Raw genomic sequence first — 23,324 nt, 5'->3', positions numbered from 1 at the left:
GTACTAATTTATATTCCTACCAGCAGTGTACAAGCCTTCCCTTTTCAATAAAGGTTTTTTAAAATTATTCATTATTGTAGGAACTGAATTTTTCTTTGATCAGTTAATTGCAAAAGGTTCATTTTGGAAGAAGGGTAAGGGTGATTTCTTTGTTCTGGTTCAGTGTGATTAGCTGTTACCTTGCACCAGCCTATGGCAACAGGTCAAACTTTTTCTCTCTGCTAACCCAGAGTCAGCATGTTTCCTGGAAATTTTTATTGTCTCTGGAATTCCTTGTTTAGTTTTGCCTTCTTTGTCTCTGGGATCAAACCAAGTCCAGGAACCTCCTCTTGAGAGTTGACTCACACCCCTTACTATTATATTAAATAAAGGTTATGTTCCTTCCCTCTAAGCATTGTGTGTTAGTGGGCTTTTTTTCCTGTGAAATTTTAGCCACTGTGAGTGCTCTGTTTGTATTATCTTGTCTCTTCTCCCTTTATTACCCCTCCCCTATAAATGTCTACTCCCTATCCCCCACCATAATTCTTTCTTTTCCCAGTTTGGTTGCAATCACACCTAATTCAAAAAGGTGTGGCTTGGGTTCTATTAATTTCCCTAAAAATAGAGTTTGCTTTCTCTTTCTCATTCTCTGTCTTGCTCTCTCTCTCTTTCTCTCTATGTCTTTTGAGGGTGAATTCTAGCAAGACAAGGAGGAACTCTGTTTTTATGCTATGATGAGCAAGTCAAAAATCTAAATGTTATTGACCAATTGGTGCTCTGCCTGAGAATTCCTCCTTTTGTGATTTCGGATACTTTTAGAGTGCAACAGGCAAATCATCCAGAAGTGAGGAAAGAAGCCTTAGTAATTGTCTAGAAGAGTTTGGGCTTTTGTAGACTAAGTCATTGAGGACCTAGCCCCTTATTATCTTTCCAGATTCATTTTTGGCCACATGAACCAGGTACTTCAGCCATATGGTACTCCTTAGAGTCTTTCCAAATAAACCACACTCATTTTTCTTTTTCTATTTTGTTTGTTGATTAAAATTTTTTTTATAATTTCAACTTCAATTTAGATTCAAGGGATACTTGTGCAGGTTTGTTACATGGGTATATTGCATGATGTGGAGATTTGAGGTATGATTGATTCCATCACCCAGGGAGTGAACATAGTACTGAATAGGTAGTTCTTCAACCCTTACCCCACTCCCTACCTCCCTGCTGTAGCAGTCCCTGGTGTCTATTGTTGCACCTTTATGACTGTGCATACCCAATGTTTAGCTCCCACTTATAAGTGAGAACATATAGTGTTTGATTTTGTGCTCTTACATTAGTTTGCTTAAGGTAATGGCCTCCAGCTGCATCCATGTGGCTACAAAGGGCATGATTTCATTCTTTTTTATGGTTGTCTAGTATTCCATGGTGTGTATGTACCACATTTTCTTTATCCAGTCCATTGTTGATGGCACCTGGGTTGTTGATTCCATGTCTTTGCTATTGTGAATAACACCATGATGAACATACAAGTGCATGTGTATTTTCGGCAGAACAATTTATTTTCTTTTGGGTATATGCCCAGTAATGGGCTGTTGGGTTAAATGGTAGTTCTGTTTTAGATTATTTGAGAAATCTCCAGACTGCTTTCCACAGTGTCTGAACTAATTTACACTCCCACCAACAGTGTATAAGCATTCCCTTTACTCCACATCCTCACCAGCATCTGTTGTTTTTGGCTTTCTAATGCCATTCTGACTGGTGTGAGATGGTATCTCATTGTGGTTTTGATTTGAATTTCTCTGATATTGGCCTGTAGTTTTCTTTTATCATTGTGTCTTTGGCATATTTTCTATCGGGGAATGCTGGCTTTGTAGAATGAGTTAGAGAAGAGTCCATCCTGCTCAATTTTTTGTAATAGTTTCAATAGAATTGGTACTAGCTTTTCTGTATACATCTGGTAGAATTTGGCTGTGAATCCATCTGGTCTGGACCTTTTTTTGGTTTGTGGGTTTTTAAATTACTAATTCAATTTCAGAACTCAATATTGGTCTGTGCAGGGTTTCAATTTCTTCTTGATTCAATCTTGGGAGATTGTGTGTTTCCAGGAATTTATCCACTTCCTCTAGGTTTTCTAGTTTGTGTGCATAGAGGTATTCATAATAGCCTCTGAGGATCTTTTGTATTTCTGTGAGATTGGTTATAATGTCACATTTGTGTTTTTTATTATGTTTTTTGGATCATTTCTCTTTTTTTTCTTCGTTAATCTTGCCTAGTGGTCTATCAATCTTGTTTATTCTTTCAAAAAAACCAGCTTTTGGTTTCATTGATTGTGTAGACTTTTGGGTCTCAATTGCATTCAGTTCTGGTGTGACATTTGTTAGCTTTGGTGTTAGTTTGTTCTGCTAGCTTTGGGGTTAATTTTTTCTTGTTTTTTTTGTAGGTATGTGTTAGGTCATTAATTGAGATCTTTCTAACTTTTTAAGGAAATTGTTTAGCACTATAAGCTTTCCCCTTATTACTGCTTTTGCCTCATCCCAGAGATTTTGATATGTTGTGTCTCTGTTTTCATTTATTTCAAATAATTTTTTTGACTTCTGCCTTAATTTCATACTTTACCCAAAAGTCATTCAGGAGTGTTTAATTTACATGCAATTGTGTGGTTTTCTGAGATCTCCTTGGTATTGATTTCTATTTTTGTCCTACTTTGGTCTGATAATATGTTTCTTATAATTTTGATTTTTTTGACTTTGCTGAGATTTGCTTTATGGCTGAGTATGTGGTTGATCTTGGAGTATGTGCCATGTGCAGAAGAGAAGTATGTATATTCTGTGGTTGATGGGTAGAGTATTATGTAGATGTCTATTAGGTCCAATTGGTCAAGTACTGAATTCAAGTCCAGAATTTCTTTGCTAGTTTTCTGCCTTGATGATCTGTCTAATGCTGTCAGTGGGGTGTTGGAGTCTCCCTCTATTATTGTGTGGCTCTCTAAGTCTTTTTGTAGGTCTACAAGTACTTGTTTTATGAATATGGGTGCTCCAATATTGACTGCATATATATTTTGGATAGGTAAGTCTTCTGGTTGAGTTACATCCCTTATCATTAGGTAATGCCCTTCTATGTTTTTTTATTGTTATTGGTTTACAGTGCGTTTCATCTGTTAGAAGAATAGTGATCCTTGGTCTTTTCTATTTTCCATTTGTGTGACAGAGCTTTCTCCAACTTTTTACTTTGAGCCTATGGGTGTTGCTACATGTGAGATGGGTCTCTTGTTTTATCCAGTTTGCCTCTGTGTGCCTTTTAAGTGGGGCATGTAGACCATTTGCATTCAAAGTTAATATTGATATGGGCAGTTTTGACCCTATCATGAAACTGTCAGCTGGTTGCTTTATAGTTTCTATTGTGTGGTAGTTCTATATGGCCTGTAAACTATGTACTTAATTGCCACACTCACTTTCTCACATAGGCCTTTGCAAATTATGCCCTTGGCTTGAAACAATCTTTGCCTACCTTTCTATCTGGGTAACTCCTGCTCATCTCTTCAGCTTTGGCTTAGATGTTACTTGTTTGGGAATATTTCCTGACACCTCTCTTCCTTCCCCCTGGTCCAACGTGCTTGCCTTATCATGGCACTTACTATATATGGCCTGTTTTTCAGTGTCCCAAAATAGACTGGATTTCATTGAGGGCAGGAATAGCATTTGGTTTACCATTCTATCCCCAGCACTCAAAACATTGCCTGGCCCACAGTAGGTGCATGATAAATATTTGATGAATAAATGTTCACTGCCTATTTCAAAGCATACTGTATTGTGTATTAATCAATGAATGGCTGATATGTCCTGAAATTCTGGACAATATGTGTGTTCAGTACTGGAATTACTATTAAAATATTCTTTTTAGTATTTTTGTCTTTTCATAAAAGTACTCATATTTTGTGGCTGAAAAATGTCAAACCAAAGATAGTCTGAGATCCATGAGGCTAGAGATTTTTGTTTTGTTCATTTCTGAATCTCTATCACCTAGAAAAGTGCTTGGTACATACTGGGCACTCAATACATGTTTTCTGAATGCACAAATGAAAACATGGAGTTTGCCTCCTTAAATATTGTGAACTATACCTGTCTCTTGTCTTACCTAGTCCTGGCCCTGTGAAGCTTAATTGAATATGTGAAGGTCTATTGAATTCCTCCCCGCAAAAAGAGGTCTTCAATATAAACATAGCACATGTTTTCTGGGTAGAATTGGGGCAGCTAATGAGGGTTTTTGTGCTCTAGTGAAAAGTCTGCTACATCCTTGATCTTAGGGGCTTGAAATCACAAGAACCACCTTCTCTCTCATTCACCCTAAAGTGAAACGTGATAGCCAATAAGTCCTGCCTTTGTAGAGTTCGATCAGTCTCGGTGTTAAAGATGCCTGAGCAATAATAAGTCACTGTACATTAGGAAAATTTCTGTGATAAATGTGAGAGATAAAAACCAAAATGCAGTAAAAAATATGACCTAAGATAATTAAGAAAATAGAACAGAACCCACCAACAGTTATAAACTATAAATTGGAAAACTGGAACATCAGCACAGAGATTTGGGAAGTTATAACATCCGTGAAACAAGAACAAGATGCTCTGGAGAGAACACAGTCAGGAAAAAAAAGAAAAGCGTTCCTGGAAATTAAAAAAAAAAAAAAATCTTGAGAAACCAAAACATTCAATAGAAGGGCTGGAAGATTAAGTCAAGAGACTCTCCCAGAAAGTAGAATGAAAAGAAAGACTCAGAACATTAGAGAATAAAGATAAAATAAAGGGTCAACTGGCAGATCCAAAATTTAACTAAGAGTGTTTTCTAGATGAAAGAACGGAAAAACAAACAACCAACAAATAACGAAGAGGAGAAAATTATGAAGAAATATCAGAAGAGAACTTCCCCAAATCTTCCAGTTGAAAGAGTCTCCTGAATACTCAGAAACAATAAATGAAATAAGATCAATACCTCTAAAATTACAAAACAGAAAGGATAAACAGAGGAACTTAAAGCTTTTAAAGGAGAGAAATGGGGCACTTACCAAAAGATGAAAGTCAGACTAACATCAGATTTACCATCAGCAACACAAGATGCCAGAGGACAGTGGAGTGATCCCTTCAAATGGCTCTCAACCTAAAATTCGATATTGTGTCAAACCATGAGACAAGTGTGAGGCAGGATAAAGACATTTTCCAGCAGAAAGCCTCATAACTTTTGCCTCCCATGATCTTTTTCTTATGAAATATGTTTTAAGATATGCTACAACAAAGCAAGAGAATCAATTAAGAAAGGGGGTGGCATGGAGTGAAGAAACAGTGACTCCAGCCCAAGAGAGTAATTAAAGGAAGTCCCAGGATGCAGCTGAACAGCAGACCTGACAAACAATCAGCCTTGAGTGGGTGACACCACGAAGGCCCACATAACAAAGTGCACATTTTCCTCTGCTGTGAACCATAGTTCAAAGACTTATGTACATATCATTTATTTATTTTCAACTTTTAGGATCAATCTTTAGACCAATAAAAAGGATTTAAGTTTGGCTACAGAAAAGAACACAAATGTTTTAAACCTCTATAGTGAAATAGAACAAAAAAATAGGTTAGAGGGAGAAGTGAAGAGGAGGTGAAGAGTGGGTAATAACCTCATCTTACCAGTTAGACAGTGTTTATAATTGATGAACTGAAACAAAACAAAACAGCCTTGTGTATGTTACTTAGAGTTGCAGAAATAATCATTAAGGAAATTAAACTGGATATGCCTATATTTTTGGAAAAAGAAAGTGGAGAAGTAAAGTAAATGACTTAAATCTTCATCTGATTTTGGAAAAGGTCTAATATTTATAAATCCAGAAATGGTAATATATGTACATAATTTACAGTTTTTGGGGTAATCATTTGATGTACCTTCTGAAGTTTGAGAGTAATTTTCTCTGGGGAGTGGGACTGGAGCTGTCGTGATGGAGGTGGGGGCATGAAGAGTCTCTTGCTTTACTGGATATGCCTTAATGTAGTATTTGATTTTGTAACTCTTTGCATGTATTGCTTTGATTGAAAACATTAAAAGTACTTAAAAAAGAAACTAGTATACTGTAAACACTTGATATATGGCTGCCGTTATTATATTAGTAAGGGGGCAGGGAAATAATCCAGAATTATATTAAGGAGTTGTTATGGCAAAGTATTTGAAGCATGGGTTTTTGGCTAAGTTTGAGTCCTGGCTCATGGATGTATATGGTTGGCCTTGGCAATGTTCAGGTTCTCATCTGTAAAATGGGGATAATAGTAGTATCCACTACACATCATTGTTAGGAAGATTATACGTAATATTCCATATAAAACTGTTAGCATAATGTCGGGCCTATTATAAAGATAATAATAAATATTTATTTTATTCAGTATTATTAATTTTAGAATAAATTTGATTTCAAGGAACAAAGAACCTTCATGTGGCTCCAATTTTACTGTAGATATTAACAAGCTTTGTGACACAGAATAGATAATTTCAGTTGCCCACAGCATTGTTTCTCTTTAAAAAAGTAGTTATAATCCTATCTGCTCTTGTAACTTTAGAATCAATTGCAAAAGTTAATGGAGTTTCCCTTTAAAAAAGTAGTTATAATCCTATCTGCTCTTGTAACTTTAGAATCAATTGCAAAAGTTAATGGAGTCTTTAAGAATAAAAACTTTAGCAATAATCCTGGGGGAGGAAATGTGGACTCTGCAGCTGATAAAGCTCTTATATGTAAGTGTTCAGAGTGGAACCTTCTGTAGGCTCGCTCCTGAAATAGATACAGGCTCACAGTCCCTTATCGAAAACTTTGGAGCCAGATATATTTAGAAATTCAGGATTTTCTGGTTGTAGAAAGACAATATGGAGTTGTCTGCCATTTTATTATGCAATAACTCCAGTGACATCTGAGAAAGTACCCTGTAATCAAACACATTAATGTTTTTATATTAGAAAATATTAATTCACAAGTATTAGGTAGGCTTTAAGAAGCCATCATTAAATACATAACATTCCAGGTCAGATATTGCTGCACAAATGGGTTCAAGTCAGATCAGGTTTTGCCGTCAAGTAGGTTTTGAAAAAACTTTGCATTTTCTGTGCTTTTTTGTATTTTGAAGTTGTATTGAGCATTTGAGGATCTGTACAGCCATCCCATATACTTTTGTGATTTTTCTTTCCCATATACTTTTGGAAAGTTCACTTCTTTGGTACATGGTTCTGAAATGAGAAGATTATATTTAACAGTAATGATGAAACAGCCATTTTAGTGCCAGACATTGAGGCTGCAAAATCATACACTAAAAATACTTGGGGGAACTATTTTTGAATTTTAAAAGATAATTATTGGAATGAGGTTTATGGTTATTTTTGTTGTTGTTGTTCTCCTACAGGAAAAAGAGCCTGTGGATTTCTCAGTCAAATCTCAAGCGGATGGAGAATTTCAGTTCTTTGACCACAATCTGATGGAATCCATTAAAATGGGTGATCCCAAAGTTCATGAATTCCTTAGGTTACTTGCTCTCTGCCACACTGTAATGTCAGAAGAGAATAGTGCAGGTAAGTGAAAAGTTATGTCTGAGTGGTGAACCTTGTTTTTGTTTTTTAAAATTGAAACTGATACTAAATTTGAAGGATTTACAAATTAAGCGTTTGAGCAGTGAACCTTGTTTTTTGTTTTTGTTTTTTAACACAGAAACTGATGTTAAATCTGAAGGATTTTCAAGTTAAAGACAGAACATAGTTTATATCCCATATGTTTTGAAAAAATGTGGGGAGATTTAAGTGAAAAAGAAAAGAAATAAGGACAATGGAAAAGTGAGGACCCAAATATGCTAGTCAAGGGATGACATCGTTCTTATGATTGAGCACCACATTTGACTGTAAGCTTCTGGGTAGCCAGGACAAATAGCGAAATACAGTTGAGTCACACATCTCTCATTATTAGTATGCATATCTAATAGATGCAGATGACCTTCAGGCATATGCTTAGAATGAATTTTCCCAGTAACAGAGATAAATTGACCTTGATATTAGAATAGTCTTATTAAGGCTCCATTATGAGAAGGTCCTCATACTTGTGAGATGGTTGTTTGGAACTCAGGGTTCATAGGATAGAACAAAACCAGCTGGGCCGCTTAACATTTTGAAGCTGTGAGACAGGTAGATAATGGTATAGTGAACTGGCTTCTTGCCCTAGTTGAACCTAATCTATTCCATTTATATGTTTTCCTCAGCCCACTAATTCTTCCTACAAGGTCTTTGGTTCTTTCTCAAATCTGTTTAATTTTATATCTCAATTTTATTTCTTGAAATCTGTTAAATATATTGCATGTGCTGTTTCTGATACTTCCAATATCTAATTTTTTTTTTCAGATCTTATTCTGCATTGTTTCTGTTGGTTCTTAGGCTTTACTTGTTGTTGTTTTATACTTTTCACTGTGAGCTAACCATTTTACTTTGAACTTAATTTATATAAATTTTTTGGTTCCAGTCAGTTCCTCCAGAAAGGATTTACATTTGCTTCAATGTTCTAATGTAGGAACATTTTAAACTAAAGTTTCAACTTGATTTCTTTCAGGCCACCTAGATGTTGTGAATTCAGAATGCAAGTTTACATGAGAGCAGTGATTGGTTATAAATTCTTGGCAGATATTTTTTTCCCTTCCAATTATAAGGAGGGTTCTATTTAGGCAAGTTTTATTCCAAGCCCTCTTCAAGGGGGCATGGGTGTCCAGTTTACCCTTATATTGAGAGTAGTCTTTGGGGGACCCAGTTTTGAGAGGCCATCTTTCACTGGACTCTCACCTTAGACAAGTACTGGGCTATGGCTTTTTAAATTAAAGCCCAGAGACATTGAAAACCAATGATCAAGTTCTCCTGGTTCAGAAAATGCCCTCAAGGCAAATGCTGGCTAATGTGCTTCTTTAATCCCTTAAGTGTTCTTTTTCTCAGTCTCTGACCTGAACAGTTCTTACTTTCTTGCAAGTTCATGAATGTATTTAAGAATATTAAAATGCTTTTATAGTTGTTTGTAGCAGTTGAGATTGGTCCTGACACCCATTCCACCATGTTACCAGAAATAGAACTTATGTTATTTCATGGGTAGATCAAGTAATTGCTCTAAGTTTTTTCTTTTTGTGAATTTCAAAAATTCATTCATGCTTATTGTATCAAGTGAAACAATACAATACAAAAATTTATAAAGGTGAAGCTAATGGTAGCTTCCCTGAACTCCAGTCTCACCCCTACAGAGGTAACCAGTGGTAACATCTGGTGTGTATCATTTCACCCTTTCCTCTGGCTCATAAATATATACATATATTCAAGAATATTTCTGGATATTTAGGTGATTTGTTTCTTTTTAACAAAAAGAACTCATAGCCATTAATATGCAACTTGTTTACTTAACAATTATCTTGGACATGACTATAAATCAGGAAATATGGGTCTAGCTCTGCCTAATTAATAGTTTTTAAACATTAATTAATTTTTAAATTAATTTTTACATATAAATATAATATAATTTTATATAAGGGCTTACTTTATATATGCTGTTTTATAAACTCTCTCTCTCTCTCTATGTATATATACATACAACTTATTTTATTCTTTTTGTCTCCTCTCCCCTCTTACCCCCACTCCAACTACACATAATATCAGGTAACAAGTATTAATACCCTGGTTTGATTTCTTACATTTCAAGGGATTTCTTGTATGCATTCTCATAAAATGGTCATTAGTGGCAGACTGAAGTAGAATTTGGAGTATCTCTCCATCACCCTTTAGCTGTGTGATCTCATCAAACTCATGTAACCTCTTTCAGTCATAGGTTCCACCAGTATAAAATGGAAATAATAATTTTAATAATCTCTACCTCAGAGGCTGCCCTGAGGATTATTTGAGTTAATATATATTAAAATGTTTTAGTTTACAAAACATTCATGGCACATCTCTAGTCACAGAAAATACGAAGGTTTGATCTCTAACATAAGAAATGGAGCACAGTGAAGAGGCAGACTCGGAAATGGATGTTTTCCTATAAGATGACAAGGGCTATAGCAGTGATATGCATAGAGTCCTATGGTGTCCCAGAGGACAGATACCAGATTGAGCTGTTGGTGAGTAGAAAAGATCTGAGGACAGGAAAGATTTTTAGACCTGATGCTTGAGTTGGGTGTTAAATAATGAGTTGGAGTTGGCATTGGAACTCTATGAATGTTAGCTGTTATTGTCAGTATTGATATACTTGTTTCTTTACCTTTTAGGAGAGCTGATTTACCAAGTTCAGTCACCTGACGAAGGGGCTCTAGTGACTGCCGCTAGAAATTTTGGGTTCATTTTTAAATCCCGGACCCCAGAGACCATAACAATAGAAGAATTGGGAACACTAGTTACTTATCAATTACTTGCCTTTTTGGATTTCAACAACACCAGAAAAAGGATGTCTATCATAGGTATGGTTGGTAGCTAAGACTATTTTTGATCTTTTCATACTGTTGTGGTTATGCTTTTCAAGGACTATTTCACTTTTGGCTACGTGCTGAGGGTTGTGATAGTTTTGAAACTTTATGTATAAACTCTTGTGTTGCTCAACCTAGCCTCAATACTGCAGTGATATATAACTAACATTTATCGAGTGCTCATTATGTGCCCAGCACTGTTCTAAATGCCTTATATGAGTATGTACAATATATCAATAAAAATATAAAAATTTTAAAAAAATAAACCACAAAAATGCTCTCCACGAATTAATTTATTCAATTGTCCCAACAATCCTAATAAGGTAGGAACTGTTATATTTATACCTATTAACAGATAATGAAACTAAGACACAGAAAGCTTGAGTAACTTGCCCAGGTTCCCATAGTTTGAAGTAGAATAGCTGGGATTCAGACCTAGGAAGTGTGACTGCATAGCCCATTCACTTGTTCGCTATACAATACTGACTCAGGATGAGTTTCTAAATTGCTTGGCACATGATAGTTGTTGTCAACATCGTCATCAGCCTCCTCATTATCATTCATTTTCTCTGTCCACCTCCATTGCTGGAGAGGACCACCTAATATTGTATTTAGCACCACAACAAATCTGTGCTTTCCTGACTCAATGCTAACTCTTAGTGCTGTGTCAATGTCCCTCTCATTCATATTTAGTGCCTTTTTCCATTTTCACAATAGATATTCTAAACGTTGGCTATTTCCTCAAGTTCTCAACACTGCTACAATCTTCTTTACTCTTGAAAGCTAAATTCATCTCCTATTTCTCTAAGAATATAAAGGCCCTCAGGAATGCACACCATTAAGTCTTTTCCCCATCCTCCCCCTTCATCCCTAAGTTGTATCTTTAATAACTTACTCTCCTGCATCAGAAAACAATTGCTCTTTTTCCTTTTCAAAGCTGAAGGTTTTTCCAGTCCCATTCCTTATTCTTCCTTGCTTGCTCACTTCTTGCTTGTGCCTTCATACTGGCTCCTTCCTTCAGCCCACAACTATATTATCCTCCTGTTTCCTTAAAGATATTCTTCATATGCTGGTGTCCACTGACTTTGCCACTATATTTTTCTGCTTTCCATCACAGATTAATTTCTCAGGTCAGTTTTTGATTCTTGCCTTTCTTACTCTTTTCATCCCATTGGGGTTAAGTTTCTTCTTCCTCTACTCAAGAAGAAATGCTTTCTCAGAGGTTTCCATTAACCTTGTAACTTCCCAGTCCAATGGCTTTTCCTTATTAATCTGTTCATCTATCTATTTTTTTAAACTTAGTAGTATTTGAGACTGTTGGCCCTGTTTTCTTGACACTTCGGTTTTGGTCTCTGTAAACTTTCTGGCTCCTGTTTCTCTTCTTGTTCCATTGTTTTCTTTCTCAAGCTCCTTTGCTGACTATTCTCCTTCATCCCATTCTTCAATATTGATGTCCTTTTCTCTTTTTAGCTCCTGTGTTCTTCTTGGATGATCTTGACCACATACATGGTGGTAGCTATTGCTTATATTCTGTGACCTTCTTATACAGCTCTTTAGCTTCAATCTCTTGCTAGAGTCCAAACACACATTTTCAGCTTCCGTTATGTCCTGTCACTAGATTGTACTGTAGTTACCTAAAGTTTTATGTCAAATATGGAACTTTCTTTCTCACAACTATAGTTCTTTCTATAATCTGTATTAAAATTCACTGTTACCTCTCTCATTGTATGCTTGTCCATGAACTTTATAATGAATTCTTTTATTGAATTGTTGCACTGCATGTAACATGCATGTCCCATTTAAGACAAGAGGAGACTAAATGCAAAGATTTTAAGTAACTTGCCAAAGATTGTCACACAGCTGTAACACAACTTGTGGCATAGTTGGGTAAGAGGCAGATCAGATATGTGAACCCAGGTTTTCCAAAATCTGGTCTTTTAAGCCCTATTATAGCTCACTCACTTTTTTCCATAGCTTTTGTGCCCCTTGGCTAATGGTTCTCAAACTTTAGCTCCCATCAGCATCACCAGGAGGGCTTGTTACAACACAGATTGCTGGGCCCCAGCCTCTAGTTTCTGATTTAGCTGGTCTGAGGTGGGGCCCACCAATTTGCATTTCTAACAAGCTTGTGGGTGATGCTGATGCCACTGGTCAGGGAATCAGTTTGGGGACCACTTCTCTAGACTAATAGATCCTCAAATACTATCCATTATTTTCCCCAGAGATGTTTGAGACATTTCTCTAATCCATCTCCTTCTCTTTCACTCTCAGGCCTTAACATCTCTAGAATATTCTGTTGTCACCCTGTTTGTAAGTCTCTCCTCAGAGGCATCAGAATAATATTTATTAAAATGGCCTCATAAACCCCTTTTTATTCATAAAAGCTTTTTGTCCTTTTTTCCTAATTCCCAGTACCCTGCCTTAGTTAAGCTTCTTGTCACTGCTTGCTTGTATTATTGTAATATCTTCAAAATTATTCACTTTTAAAATAATTTTCTATGCTGTCACCAGGATATTCTTTCTAAAACATAGGCCTGATTTTACTACCCCCTACTTAAAAAGCATAGGTGGCTTCCCAAACCTTAAAGGAAAAAGTCATTAGTATGACGTGCAGAATTATTTGCAATCTGAGCTCAATCTACTTTTCTTCTACTTTCCAAAACTTTGAGCTCAACTAGACCTCACCATCCCTGGATGCGTTGTTGCTGTTACACCCTTTGGACATGCTGTTCCCCTATCTTGAATACTCCTTTCCCCCACTTCTCTTCTTGGAAATGTTCGCTACTACTCATCTGGTAATGTCCAATTCAAATGTTACCCATTTTTCAATTCTTCTTCTATTCTCCAAATAACCACATTCTTCTGTGTTCCCCAGAATGCCTTGTTCATAACACCAGTGTGGTATTAGTCCCATGACACTCACAACTATCCCAGTCATTAAACTGTGTGCTACCTGAGGCAAGTGCTATACCTTAGTCTTCCTAAACTGCCCAAGGCCAAGCACAGAGCTTGGCACATGATAGGTTTTCTATAAATGTTTATGAAATACTACTCAACCCAATACTTTGTAAATTATGAATATCCTACTCACTGTATTTAATCAATTTCTTACTATTTAAAAAGTGTTTATACGTAACAGTAGGGTTTTTGGTCTCTAACTACTAGAAACTAGCCTTGAAAGATGGCTCTCAGCAGGTAAAAACCAAACAACATCTGAGAATGTTTGTTTTTATTTTTATTTTTTGACAACAGGGAAGTCATCACCAGTGCCACTGATGAGCACACATGCCGTTCTAGGTGTTGGCTTAATGTTGTATCAGCAGGAGCTATCTTCTCTTTGCAGCCTCAGGGAAGGTGTTATTGATGTTGGTTTGGCCCAGAGTTGGTTTCTTTTTGCTCTGAGGGTGTTGACAAAAACCTAAAATTGCTACACAGGGAGATGTTTGGCTTTTCCTCAGCGTTGGTCACCATTACAGGCTGTGGAGAAATCACAGCCTAACCACAAACATCAGATGTTTGCCTTAATGGATCCCATATGAGGAAAGGTAGTGCTCTACCACAGAATGCATGAAGGTTTGCTGGATTTATTTTTATTCTGTTTGGTTTTTAATCGGGAGGATTTTTAGAGGGACTCTACCAGGGCAGAAAAGTCTTTGCATGATAACAAGGCAGAAAACAATCCTGGTCTCATGATCGTCACATGGGTTGGTCTGTAGGAGCAACACCCTGATGCGAAGGCTCAGGCATTGCTTCTGTTTCTGCTGATCCTCCCCTTTCTCCTCCTTCTTCTGCTTCATTGTTTTTGGGTGGCAGCCATTATTCACTAAATCATCAATGTATAATTTCAATACCAGTAGTACTTTCATTCTGAAGAAAGAGCCCTAATTTAAGTCAGAAGTATCTACATAAAAACTGATTTCTATAAAGGATTTTTTTCCAGCGGGAACAGAATCTACTATATTAGTAAAAAATATAAATGACATTATATAGTTTTGGAAGGACCAATTCTACTAATTCTGTAAATAGAAATACAGAGATAAAATTCAGAGATAGCTATTAACAGGGGCAAGTGGCAGATAACCATTAAAGAAGAATAAATTACAAGAAGCTTCTTGGAAGGCTCTTACGAGATCTTTAGATAAAAGTTGCTCAACTCTAAACTTTTTCAGGATTATCAAAGTACAAATCACACTTTCATGTGACAGGTATTTCTCTGTGTAGATGTATGAACAGCGGTGATATAGCAAAATAGAATTATTTACCACCCTTCACGGAGCTGCTGTTGCACCTAACTGGAAGCCATTTGTGACATTTTTTCTTTCCTTTATGGCACAAAGGCATAGCTTCTGCTTTCAATAAATTGTGCACAATTTTGGTTCATCTTAATTAAGTACATATTGATTTAAGTTCCCCCTATGTTCCAGGGCCTTCAAGCTAAGGGAGAATGTGAAAAATTGAAAGGTAGTTCTGTGTGGCTGCATCCAAGAGAACATGGTGAAACAGACCGGATAGTACAGCTCTTAATAAGCTCTATATGCCATGTCAAGGAGTCCAAACTTCATAGAAGGGAGAGGGAAGCTATTGCAGGTTTCTATGCAGCAGCATGAAGATGACTGTAACTGGAATATACGGAAGAGTCTGGAAGGAAGCAGTACTGGAATGGGTAAAACCAGTTAGGTTAAAATGATTTTCTAGGCAAGAGAGAAGTGGCAAGAGAAATCCGTAGCTTCCCTTAGATGTATGGTTGGTGAAGGGAGAACTGCGAGTGATGCCCAGATTTCTGGTTTGGGAGACTGAGTGGATGGTGAAGCTGATTACTAAGACTGGGGATATAAGAGGAGTAGCTAATTATTGGAGGAGGGTAATATGTCAAGTATGAGTTTGGTGTGCCTGGGCACATCCAAGAGATTTTCAATTGGTAGTCGGATGTGCAGGTCAGAATGGAGTGCTAGAGATGGATTGGACAGGAGATACACATTTGAAAACAGCCTGGTGATGGAACCTGAAGGCATGGAAATGAATGCAGTTGCCCAGGGACAGTATGAAGGATGGGAAGATAAAAAAAGAACCTGAGTAAATCTCTGAAGAACACTAATATTTAAATGGAAAGCACTGGGAGATTTTATAACCTAAAAACTGTAACCTTTGTCAAAGTTCTGGCCATATGTTACCTTGACCATTTAAAACTATGTCCTTTTTAGTTTATTTAAGAAATACTAACTTCTGAAATGACTTAGATTTAATTAACTTTGAACAGAAGTGACCAGAAGGCTTGGAAGAAAAGAGATATAAAACTTGCTGCTAAAGCAAATGTTTAATGAGTAAACATAAGCAGGATTCCATGAAACTGGATTTCCACAAAATCAAATTTAAAGGGACAAATACTAGGTTAAGGGAAAGTATCAGGGATGGAATGTATTTATTGAATCAGAAAATTGTACAGCTGTAAAGGACCTCTGAAGTTAGATTGTTTAAACATCTCCTTTTTACATGTAGAAACTGAGATACAGTGATGGTAAGGGATTTACACAAATCACAATCAGTTTGTGATTCTTCCAGACCAGTGATTCTAAATGTGTGGTCCAGGGAACCTTAGGGAACTTTGTGAGTTTTTCAGAGGATGCACAAGGACAAAAGTATTTTCATTATAATATCACTATTATTTGTCTTTTTCATTCTTTTTCTCATGAGTATACCATGGAGTTTTGCAGAAGCCACATGTCATGTGATGTCACAACAGAATGAATGCAGAAACAGATATGGGAATCCAACCCTCTTTTATTAAACTAGATGTTACAAGGATCTGTAATCACGTAAAATAATGCCAATCTCCAAAGTAATTTTTTTTGGAAAATATAGTTTTTTTATAGAAATGTTATTTATGCTTATGTGTTAGATTTATAATAATAATTATAGTAACTAGTGTTATAAAACTTGATATAATAACATTTCTCATTTTTAATTTCTAATATGGATATTGATAGATAACATTCACTTAAAAAAACTTTTTAGAATCCTCACTCAGCATTGAAAAATTATAAAGAAGGTCCTGAGACCATAAGTTAGAGAACTAATATCCTAGTCTAGACTACAAAATACAGGCAAATGTAGGTTATTCATCCTTTGCCTTTATACCTCTGGTGTTGGAAGGGAGAAAATATAAGGGAAATTATTAAATTGGATTATTGTACAAGAAAATCAAGAGAAAGTCTTTCCTAGGATTAAGTTTTCCCCCCTGGTTTAACAGTTAGATAAATTGCATATGTTTTTCTCTGTCTTTTTCCCCAATGTAGGGGTTAGAGCTAGAGTACAAGAAAACCCACATGAGTTCTGGCAATTAGGCAAGCTAACCAAGGCTCTTAAAACAGAAGACAAGACCTAGACAAGGCCCAGTCCTAAAGAGTTTCCAGGGTATGTTATTAGATCTCTGTAAGCCAGGAGGAAACTAGAATAGATAAGTGTAGACTGGGGTATAGGGGAGGGTAACACTGTATTTTGGTTTTTATATTTTTTTAAACTAAGCACCAAATTTTGTATGCCATTTTCTAAAGCATTACATTAACAGTAATTAATAGTAAACATTTATGTTAACCTTCTTTTGAGGCATTCTCTTTGTAGATAAATGGGATAATTGAGTAGAAAGCATGTAATGATCTTTGACTCAACTGATGAAGCCTATGAGGGCTAGAGTATTCAGATTATGAAGTTGTGACAAAGGCAGTTGTCTTAAGTTGTAGGCAGTTCTGGGAAGAAATACCCAGCCATGTCATTCATTCATTCAACAAATAATTATTAATTGCCTACTATGTGTCAAGCTGTACAACTAAATCTAAAAAGTTAGGCCAAGTGTTCTGTGGTTTGAAAGAAAGCTTTGTCTGACAGCAATATGCTGGGGGTTGTGGGTGGGAATGGAGTTGAGGGTAGCCTAGGAAGGGCTGTCAATTTCAAACCTGTGGGGCAGGTTAAAAACACAGTACTACTGATATAGACTTACAGTGGGAATGAGGTGGAAACTTTATTTTTAAAATCCCCTCTGTGAAGTGTGTTTTCAGCCAGAATTGTTACCCAAGAACGAACCACCAAGAATTAATGGACTTTTCCAGAGTAAAAGGGATGAAGAAATATGTCAGCAAGGGCCAAGAAAAAATGCATAAACCATGACTTTGAATGACTAGAATTGCATATGGATATGATTTGCCATAGCACTGATACTGATTTGAACAGCAGGTCTTGAATTTCACACCAGGAGACAGGCAAATAAAGCTCTCAATTCTGCTTAATATGGAGATGAAGACTTAATTTAAATGTATCAACCCTTCAGAAATAGTAAGCAAGGAAAACAGGAAGGTCATATGCTTCAGAATAGAAACACTTGTTTCTGAATTTGGGAAATCAAAGATTCCAGTAGATGGAGCATTTCTAAGTTAATAAATGAGAATAAAGCCAAGTGACTTAGGTAATGACCTAACCAAAGGCACTGAGTGTCTTACTGCTGGCTAAAACATTATGCCCATTTCCAAATTGCCAGGCTGGAGCTCTGGGAGAGTCTAATTTTGATGTATGTTGTTGATTATATTCTGCTTTTCCAAACTTTTTTCTTTTCAGTTCAAAACCCAGAAGGACAGATAAAGCTTTATTCCAAAGGAGCAGATACTATTCTGTTTGAAAAACTTCATCCTTCCAATGAAGTCCTTTTGTCTTTGACATCAGACCACCTCAGTGTAAGTGCCTCCGTCTTAAGGTTAGCACAATGGCCCTTTTGCCATCTCCTATGGTTAGGTCTTGTTTAAAAAAAAATAGCAGCTAAATGATTTGACTACTGAAATAGAAAGCATCTGGAGAATGGTTCCACAGGAAGCTGTGCCAATGATTGTCTGGGAATTGGCACAAGGACCACCCCCCTTTCTGCCCTGTTGGAAGTCCAGTCAGTCTCACTACAGGTGGAGGAACACACAGCAACTGAGCAGTAGCCACAGAATGTGGGCGTCTGGGGAACCTGCTGTAACTCCCCTGCAGCTTCATGTTGCTCCTCTTGGAAGACTGGACTAATTTTGGAAAGAGGAGCCAGAGAGCTCCTTTTCCTTGGGTTCTGATGTGTTTGGCACCAATGGAATATCTTATGATTACCTCTAGGGAAAGTTTAGGGTTGTGTTTAGATTGTGAGAGGAAAATAGTCTCTGGTGCACACTTTCTCCTCTAAGAGTCTTTTTATTCAGGTCATAAATCATGATGAGTCCTTTGTGTGCCCTCAGACACCAAACTTCTATATTCTGAGACCAGTGTAATTTCTTTCCAAAAGCTCTCTGAAAGAAGTAAGAGTGATTTTTGGCACTTTTTTGTTAAATGCCAAAAAGTAAGGGAATGTGAATTAATATGAGCATTACTTGTTTTAAACCTGAGATTCAAGTGTGTCTCAAATATTTGTCTATGGTTCCATTTAAGGGCATCTGGTCAAAACTGTCATTTTCTCATTGGTTTCTTTTCTTTAAGACATTATTGAGTATTCATGTTCTTTGTCAGACCCTATATTTAATGCAAAACATTCCCTGAATCTTTAAAAAGCAAATAAAATAAAAAAAATCCTCGGCCTTACTTTAAATTTAAAAAATGATGGTTTAGTAATATTGGTTACAAACATAGCTATTGTTTTTGTCTTTCCAATAGAGAATTCTTGATTTTCTTTTAATCTTTTCCAGGAGGCCAGCATGGTCTTTTAAATTTTTTTTAATGAACACAACACTGGAATCATAAATATCTGACTTTTTGCCATTACTCAAACACCAAGGCCCTGGGTTTTCATACATTCTCCTTTGATACTAAACTATAGGAAGCCTAATTTGGTCTTTTTACATTCCTCTGCAAAATAATTTTTTTTCAGGTAATATAAATTTAACTTGCTCTTTGCTTCATTCACTTTATTCATTTTGACTTCTAGATTCTGAGGTCTTAAATGTTTATTTAATTACTGATTTCGAATTGTTTAATGATAGGAAAAGACCTTAATAAAATGCTCATTTAGGATTGAACTTGTGTTTCATGTACTAATTAAATAATTTAAATCATCTGTTTCCTTTTGTAATGTCATCTTATTGTTCATTCACTGTTGTGCAGAACAGAGAGGAAGGCAGTGGTAATGCCCAGTGGGGTTGCAAGTTAAAAGCAAAAAAGTGTTTGTGTGAATTAAGAGGACAAAAGATCATTACAAGACAGTAATTAGATTTTCAGATCAGTAGGGGATCCAGTTGTGGTCTTGAAAGGCAGGGCTTGCAAAATGTGATTCCAATATCCGAAGTGCTACCGACTGCCTACTAAATAAATTTGGATAATTTTTCTCAAGATCTGTCTGGGGTAAACCATCTCATTGCAGTATGCATTGACTTTTCTATTTACCTAATTACAGTATCTCACAGTTTAATCTACACCTGATTATAAACCTCTATGTGTACCATAAGCCAAAACACCACAGAGGAGACATTCTCAATGGCAATGCCTAAAGGAGCAGAAATGGCCATAAAAATGCTTTACTTGCAGTGTAGAGGCCCATAAAATGACCACTGGAAGCACAAGCGGAATGGGAGTTTTTGAGCATTTCCCCCAAAACAATCTACATATGTTTCTAGTTACCATGGCTGTGTGAGACACTTAGCAACTACCAGTCTCCTCTTTTTCTTTTTCCCCTACTGTTAGGATAAAGCACCAAAGGTGTTGTTTGAGATTGTCAGGATATAGGAAAAAGAGTATGGTTCCCCAGTCAGTTTGACTAATTTAGTACTAACTTCATAGAATATAGCTTCTAAAAAAAATACTTTTCTGCACTAAGCTGACTTGATAATGGTATCTTTAAAATTCCAAACAATTTGTTATTATTAAGATAAAACTTTAATATAGCAAAAAATAAAAAGTTTCACAGAGGAGTCTAGAATGAAAAGTGAAGGTCAGCCTCCACATTTAGTCCTGCTTCCCAGAAGCAACCACTTATATTAGCTTTTCTTCCTTTCTCTCCCCTTTTGCCCTAGAGGTTATTGTTATAACCTTAAGTAATATGCTTAAACTTCTAATATCTGACTATTTAACATCTATTTATTCATTTATTATTTACTTTTAGCTTTTTATTATGAAAATTTTCAAGCATATACAAAAGTAGGACTCAATTTTAGGCATAGGCATATCACTAGGGGGAATGTGACAAGACTTTGGTGTGATGTCATGTTGCAGTTCCTGGGGAGAGCCTCCTGCCTTTGATTTGAGGACTATGGCTTCTCCAAGGGTCCTTTCCTCTTCACTGAAAGCTGAGGTCCATAAAACACACTGGGTCCCTCTCATGGCCAAAAATGCTTCCTTCCGTCAAGGACAGATTGGAAACAAATACATGTTGCCACAAATGAATATCTCAAGTCATGGGTGTCATTGATCACCTCTCAACTAGGACACTTCAGCAGGCTTTTCAGCTGTGTTTAGGGGGAAGGCTTGCTCCCCTGCATGTTTTAACCTCATAGAAATAAAACGGAAAATACACACATTATCTCCCATTTCTGAGGAGATTAAAAATTTGAGAGTAAGGGTAGCCAAGCAGTGCTCTTGGGACAAAATGAATTTGAGTGAAAAATTTCTTACCAATTATTTTTGTTGCTGTTATTTCTGTGCTTATTGTTTCTTTGATGGTTCATGAGTCTATGTCATCTCTGGCAGGAATTTGCAGGGGAAGGCCTTCGGACCTTGGCCATCGCATACAGAGACCTGGATGACAAGTACTTTAAAGAGTGGCACAAGATGCTTGAAGATGCGAATGCTGCCACAGAAGAGAGGGATGAACGAATAGCTGGGCTATATGAAGAAATTGAAAGAGATTTGATGGTATGAGTTTAGAAGCATGATGGTTTGTGTTTACAGGAAAGATAGTATGTGTTTAGAGATTTAGCATAGGAATAAGCCATTGGCTAAATCATCTTGCACACAGCAGATATTTCTCTTTCAATCACTGAATCATGCTTTATATGTTGGCTTTGAGTTTTCCACGTATGGTCCTAGAGAGCCTAGAATTGTATTTCTATTAGCAGTAGCTTATGCAATTGGAAGCTTCCCAAGAGTAGAAGATAGTAGGCTCCCTATTCTTTGTCAACCTCTGATGTGTCCTTGATGTTATGGGATTTTTACTTTTCTCCTTGTTTTATGACCCACCTTTTTAGAGCAGAGAAATTTGCAGTGAAGAATGGGGCTACAGCTCTAAAACATCCTAGGCCATGAGATTCTGATGATATCTGTGCTATCCAGAGCATGGTCTATTCTAAAAACCACTCTTACCTGAAGCCCCAGTGGCCAGGAGTACCTCAGCCACTGTGAGGTACTAGAGAGTATGCTTTGCTCAACTTTCGATGAAAAATCGTGGCCAGGCGCGGTGGCTCACGCCTGTAATCCCAGCACTTTGGGAGGCGGAGGCAGGCGGATCACGAGGTCAGGAGATCGAGGCCATCCTGGCTAACATGGTGAAACCTCGTCTCTACTAAAAATACAAAAAATTAGCCAGGCGTGGTGGTGGGTGCCTGTAGTCCCAACTACTGGGGAGGCTGAGGCAGGAGAATGGTGTGAACCCGGGAGGTGGAGCTTGCAGTGAGCCGAGATCATGCCACTGCACTCCAGCCTGGGCGACAGAGCAAGACTCTGTCTCAAAAAAAAAGAAAGAAAGGAAAAGGAAAAATCGTCCAGGAACTTTCACTTTAGTTTATGGCATCTGCTGGTTTGTTAATGTAGAATGACTAGACTTTTTGTGATCAGCTTCCTGACTATGGGATGAAGGCTATTCTTTGGATTCCTCCACTGTTGTTATAAGTGGGGAAGCAGCTGGGGAGTTCTTAAGTCCAAATGGCTTCTTACTGCTCACGTTAACATGTTATCTGAGCATATCAGCCCCTTCAAGTAAATAATAAGTCCCAAGATCTCTGCTGTTAAGTTGGCTTGATTTGGGAACTTCCTTTTGGAGTCCTTCCCAATCCACTTTTGCACAAAATAGGATGCCTGCTATATCAATGTATCATAATTTCTGTCTTCAATTCATATTCTTTGGCCTCCAGAGTCTGTGAGTGAAATCCATAAATGTTATAGATATTGTTTGCATGCATTAACATAAACTTTTCTCTCTTTTTCAATAAAGCTACTAGGTGCCACTGCTGTAGAAGATAAGTTACAGGAGGGTGTTATTGAAACAATTACAAATTTATCACTAGCCAATATTAAGATCTGGGTCCTAACAGGAGACAAACAAGGTAACTTGAAAATGGATGATGATGATATTTTGAAAATGGGGAGATGACTTATATCACAAAATTTTAATTAACCAGAAAGGTTAATTAATTAAATATTCATCCAATCTTCCACATAGGAAAGACTTGAAATAGAGAAAAGGAAGTTAATGTATTGCAAGAATCTATTTTAAAACAAACCAAACTAACAAAATGGCTTCCATAGTATAAGCTGGGGTCAGTTAAGTTTCGGTCCAATTGCCTCTTGAATATAATCATTACACCTGGAGGCAACAGTGGTATTAAAAATGTTTAACAATTGGTTTATATGAACACTGTCCCCAGTCAGGACAGATATTGGCACAGAACTAAAGCAGGATATTGGAGACCTTGGGTTACTCCTTTAGTTTCTTGATGGTGGGGAATTTGAAGGATCTTAGGGGAGGTGTCAGGGTGATGGGAACACTTTGAAGAAGCTCAGGGAAACAGCTGTTTATGAACCATTTATAGAAATATTTTGGTATTTGAATAACTACTACAGCTGTAACAGTGCAACCTGGCTGAATTCCAGGACTATCTATACAAGGTACAGTGAGAATTCATTGGCTTTCAGGCTTGACAAAATGCCA

At 36.9% G+C, this 23,324-nt stretch overlaps 1 protein-coding gene across 9 annotated transcripts in view; it reads left to right on the top strand.

Moving 5' to 3' along the window:
- Positions 1 to 23,324, top strand: part of ATP8B4 (ATPase phospholipid transporting 8B4 (putative)) — a 334,774-nt gene that overhangs the window by 241,124 nt on the left and 70,326 nt on the right. For all 9 annotated transcript variants that reach the window (XR_008513460.2, XM_054531022.2, XM_024232115.3 and 6 more), the window contains 5 exon segments: positions 7,391 to 7,556; positions 10,265 to 10,453; positions 18,065 to 18,180; positions 21,149 to 21,313; positions 22,608 to 22,719. Coding sequence is in view for 8 of the 9 variants with exons in the window: in XM_054531022.2 (XP_054386997.1) it covers positions 7,391 to 7,556; positions 10,265 to 10,453; positions 18,065 to 18,180; positions 21,149 to 21,313; positions 22,608 to 22,719 (748 nt within the window). In the remaining variant the exon portion in view is untranslated.

The sequence above is a fragment of the Pongo abelii genome, chromosome 16 (assembly GCF_028885655.2).
Source record: "Pongo abelii isolate AG06213 chromosome 16, NHGRI_mPonAbe1-v2.0_pri, whole genome shotgun sequence".
Taxonomy (NCBI): domain Eukaryota; kingdom Metazoa; phylum Chordata; class Mammalia; order Primates; family Hominidae; genus Pongo; species Pongo abelii.
The sequence above is the reverse complement of the archived record's forward strand: the minus strand, read 5'-3'. Positions and strand labels throughout refer to the sequence as shown.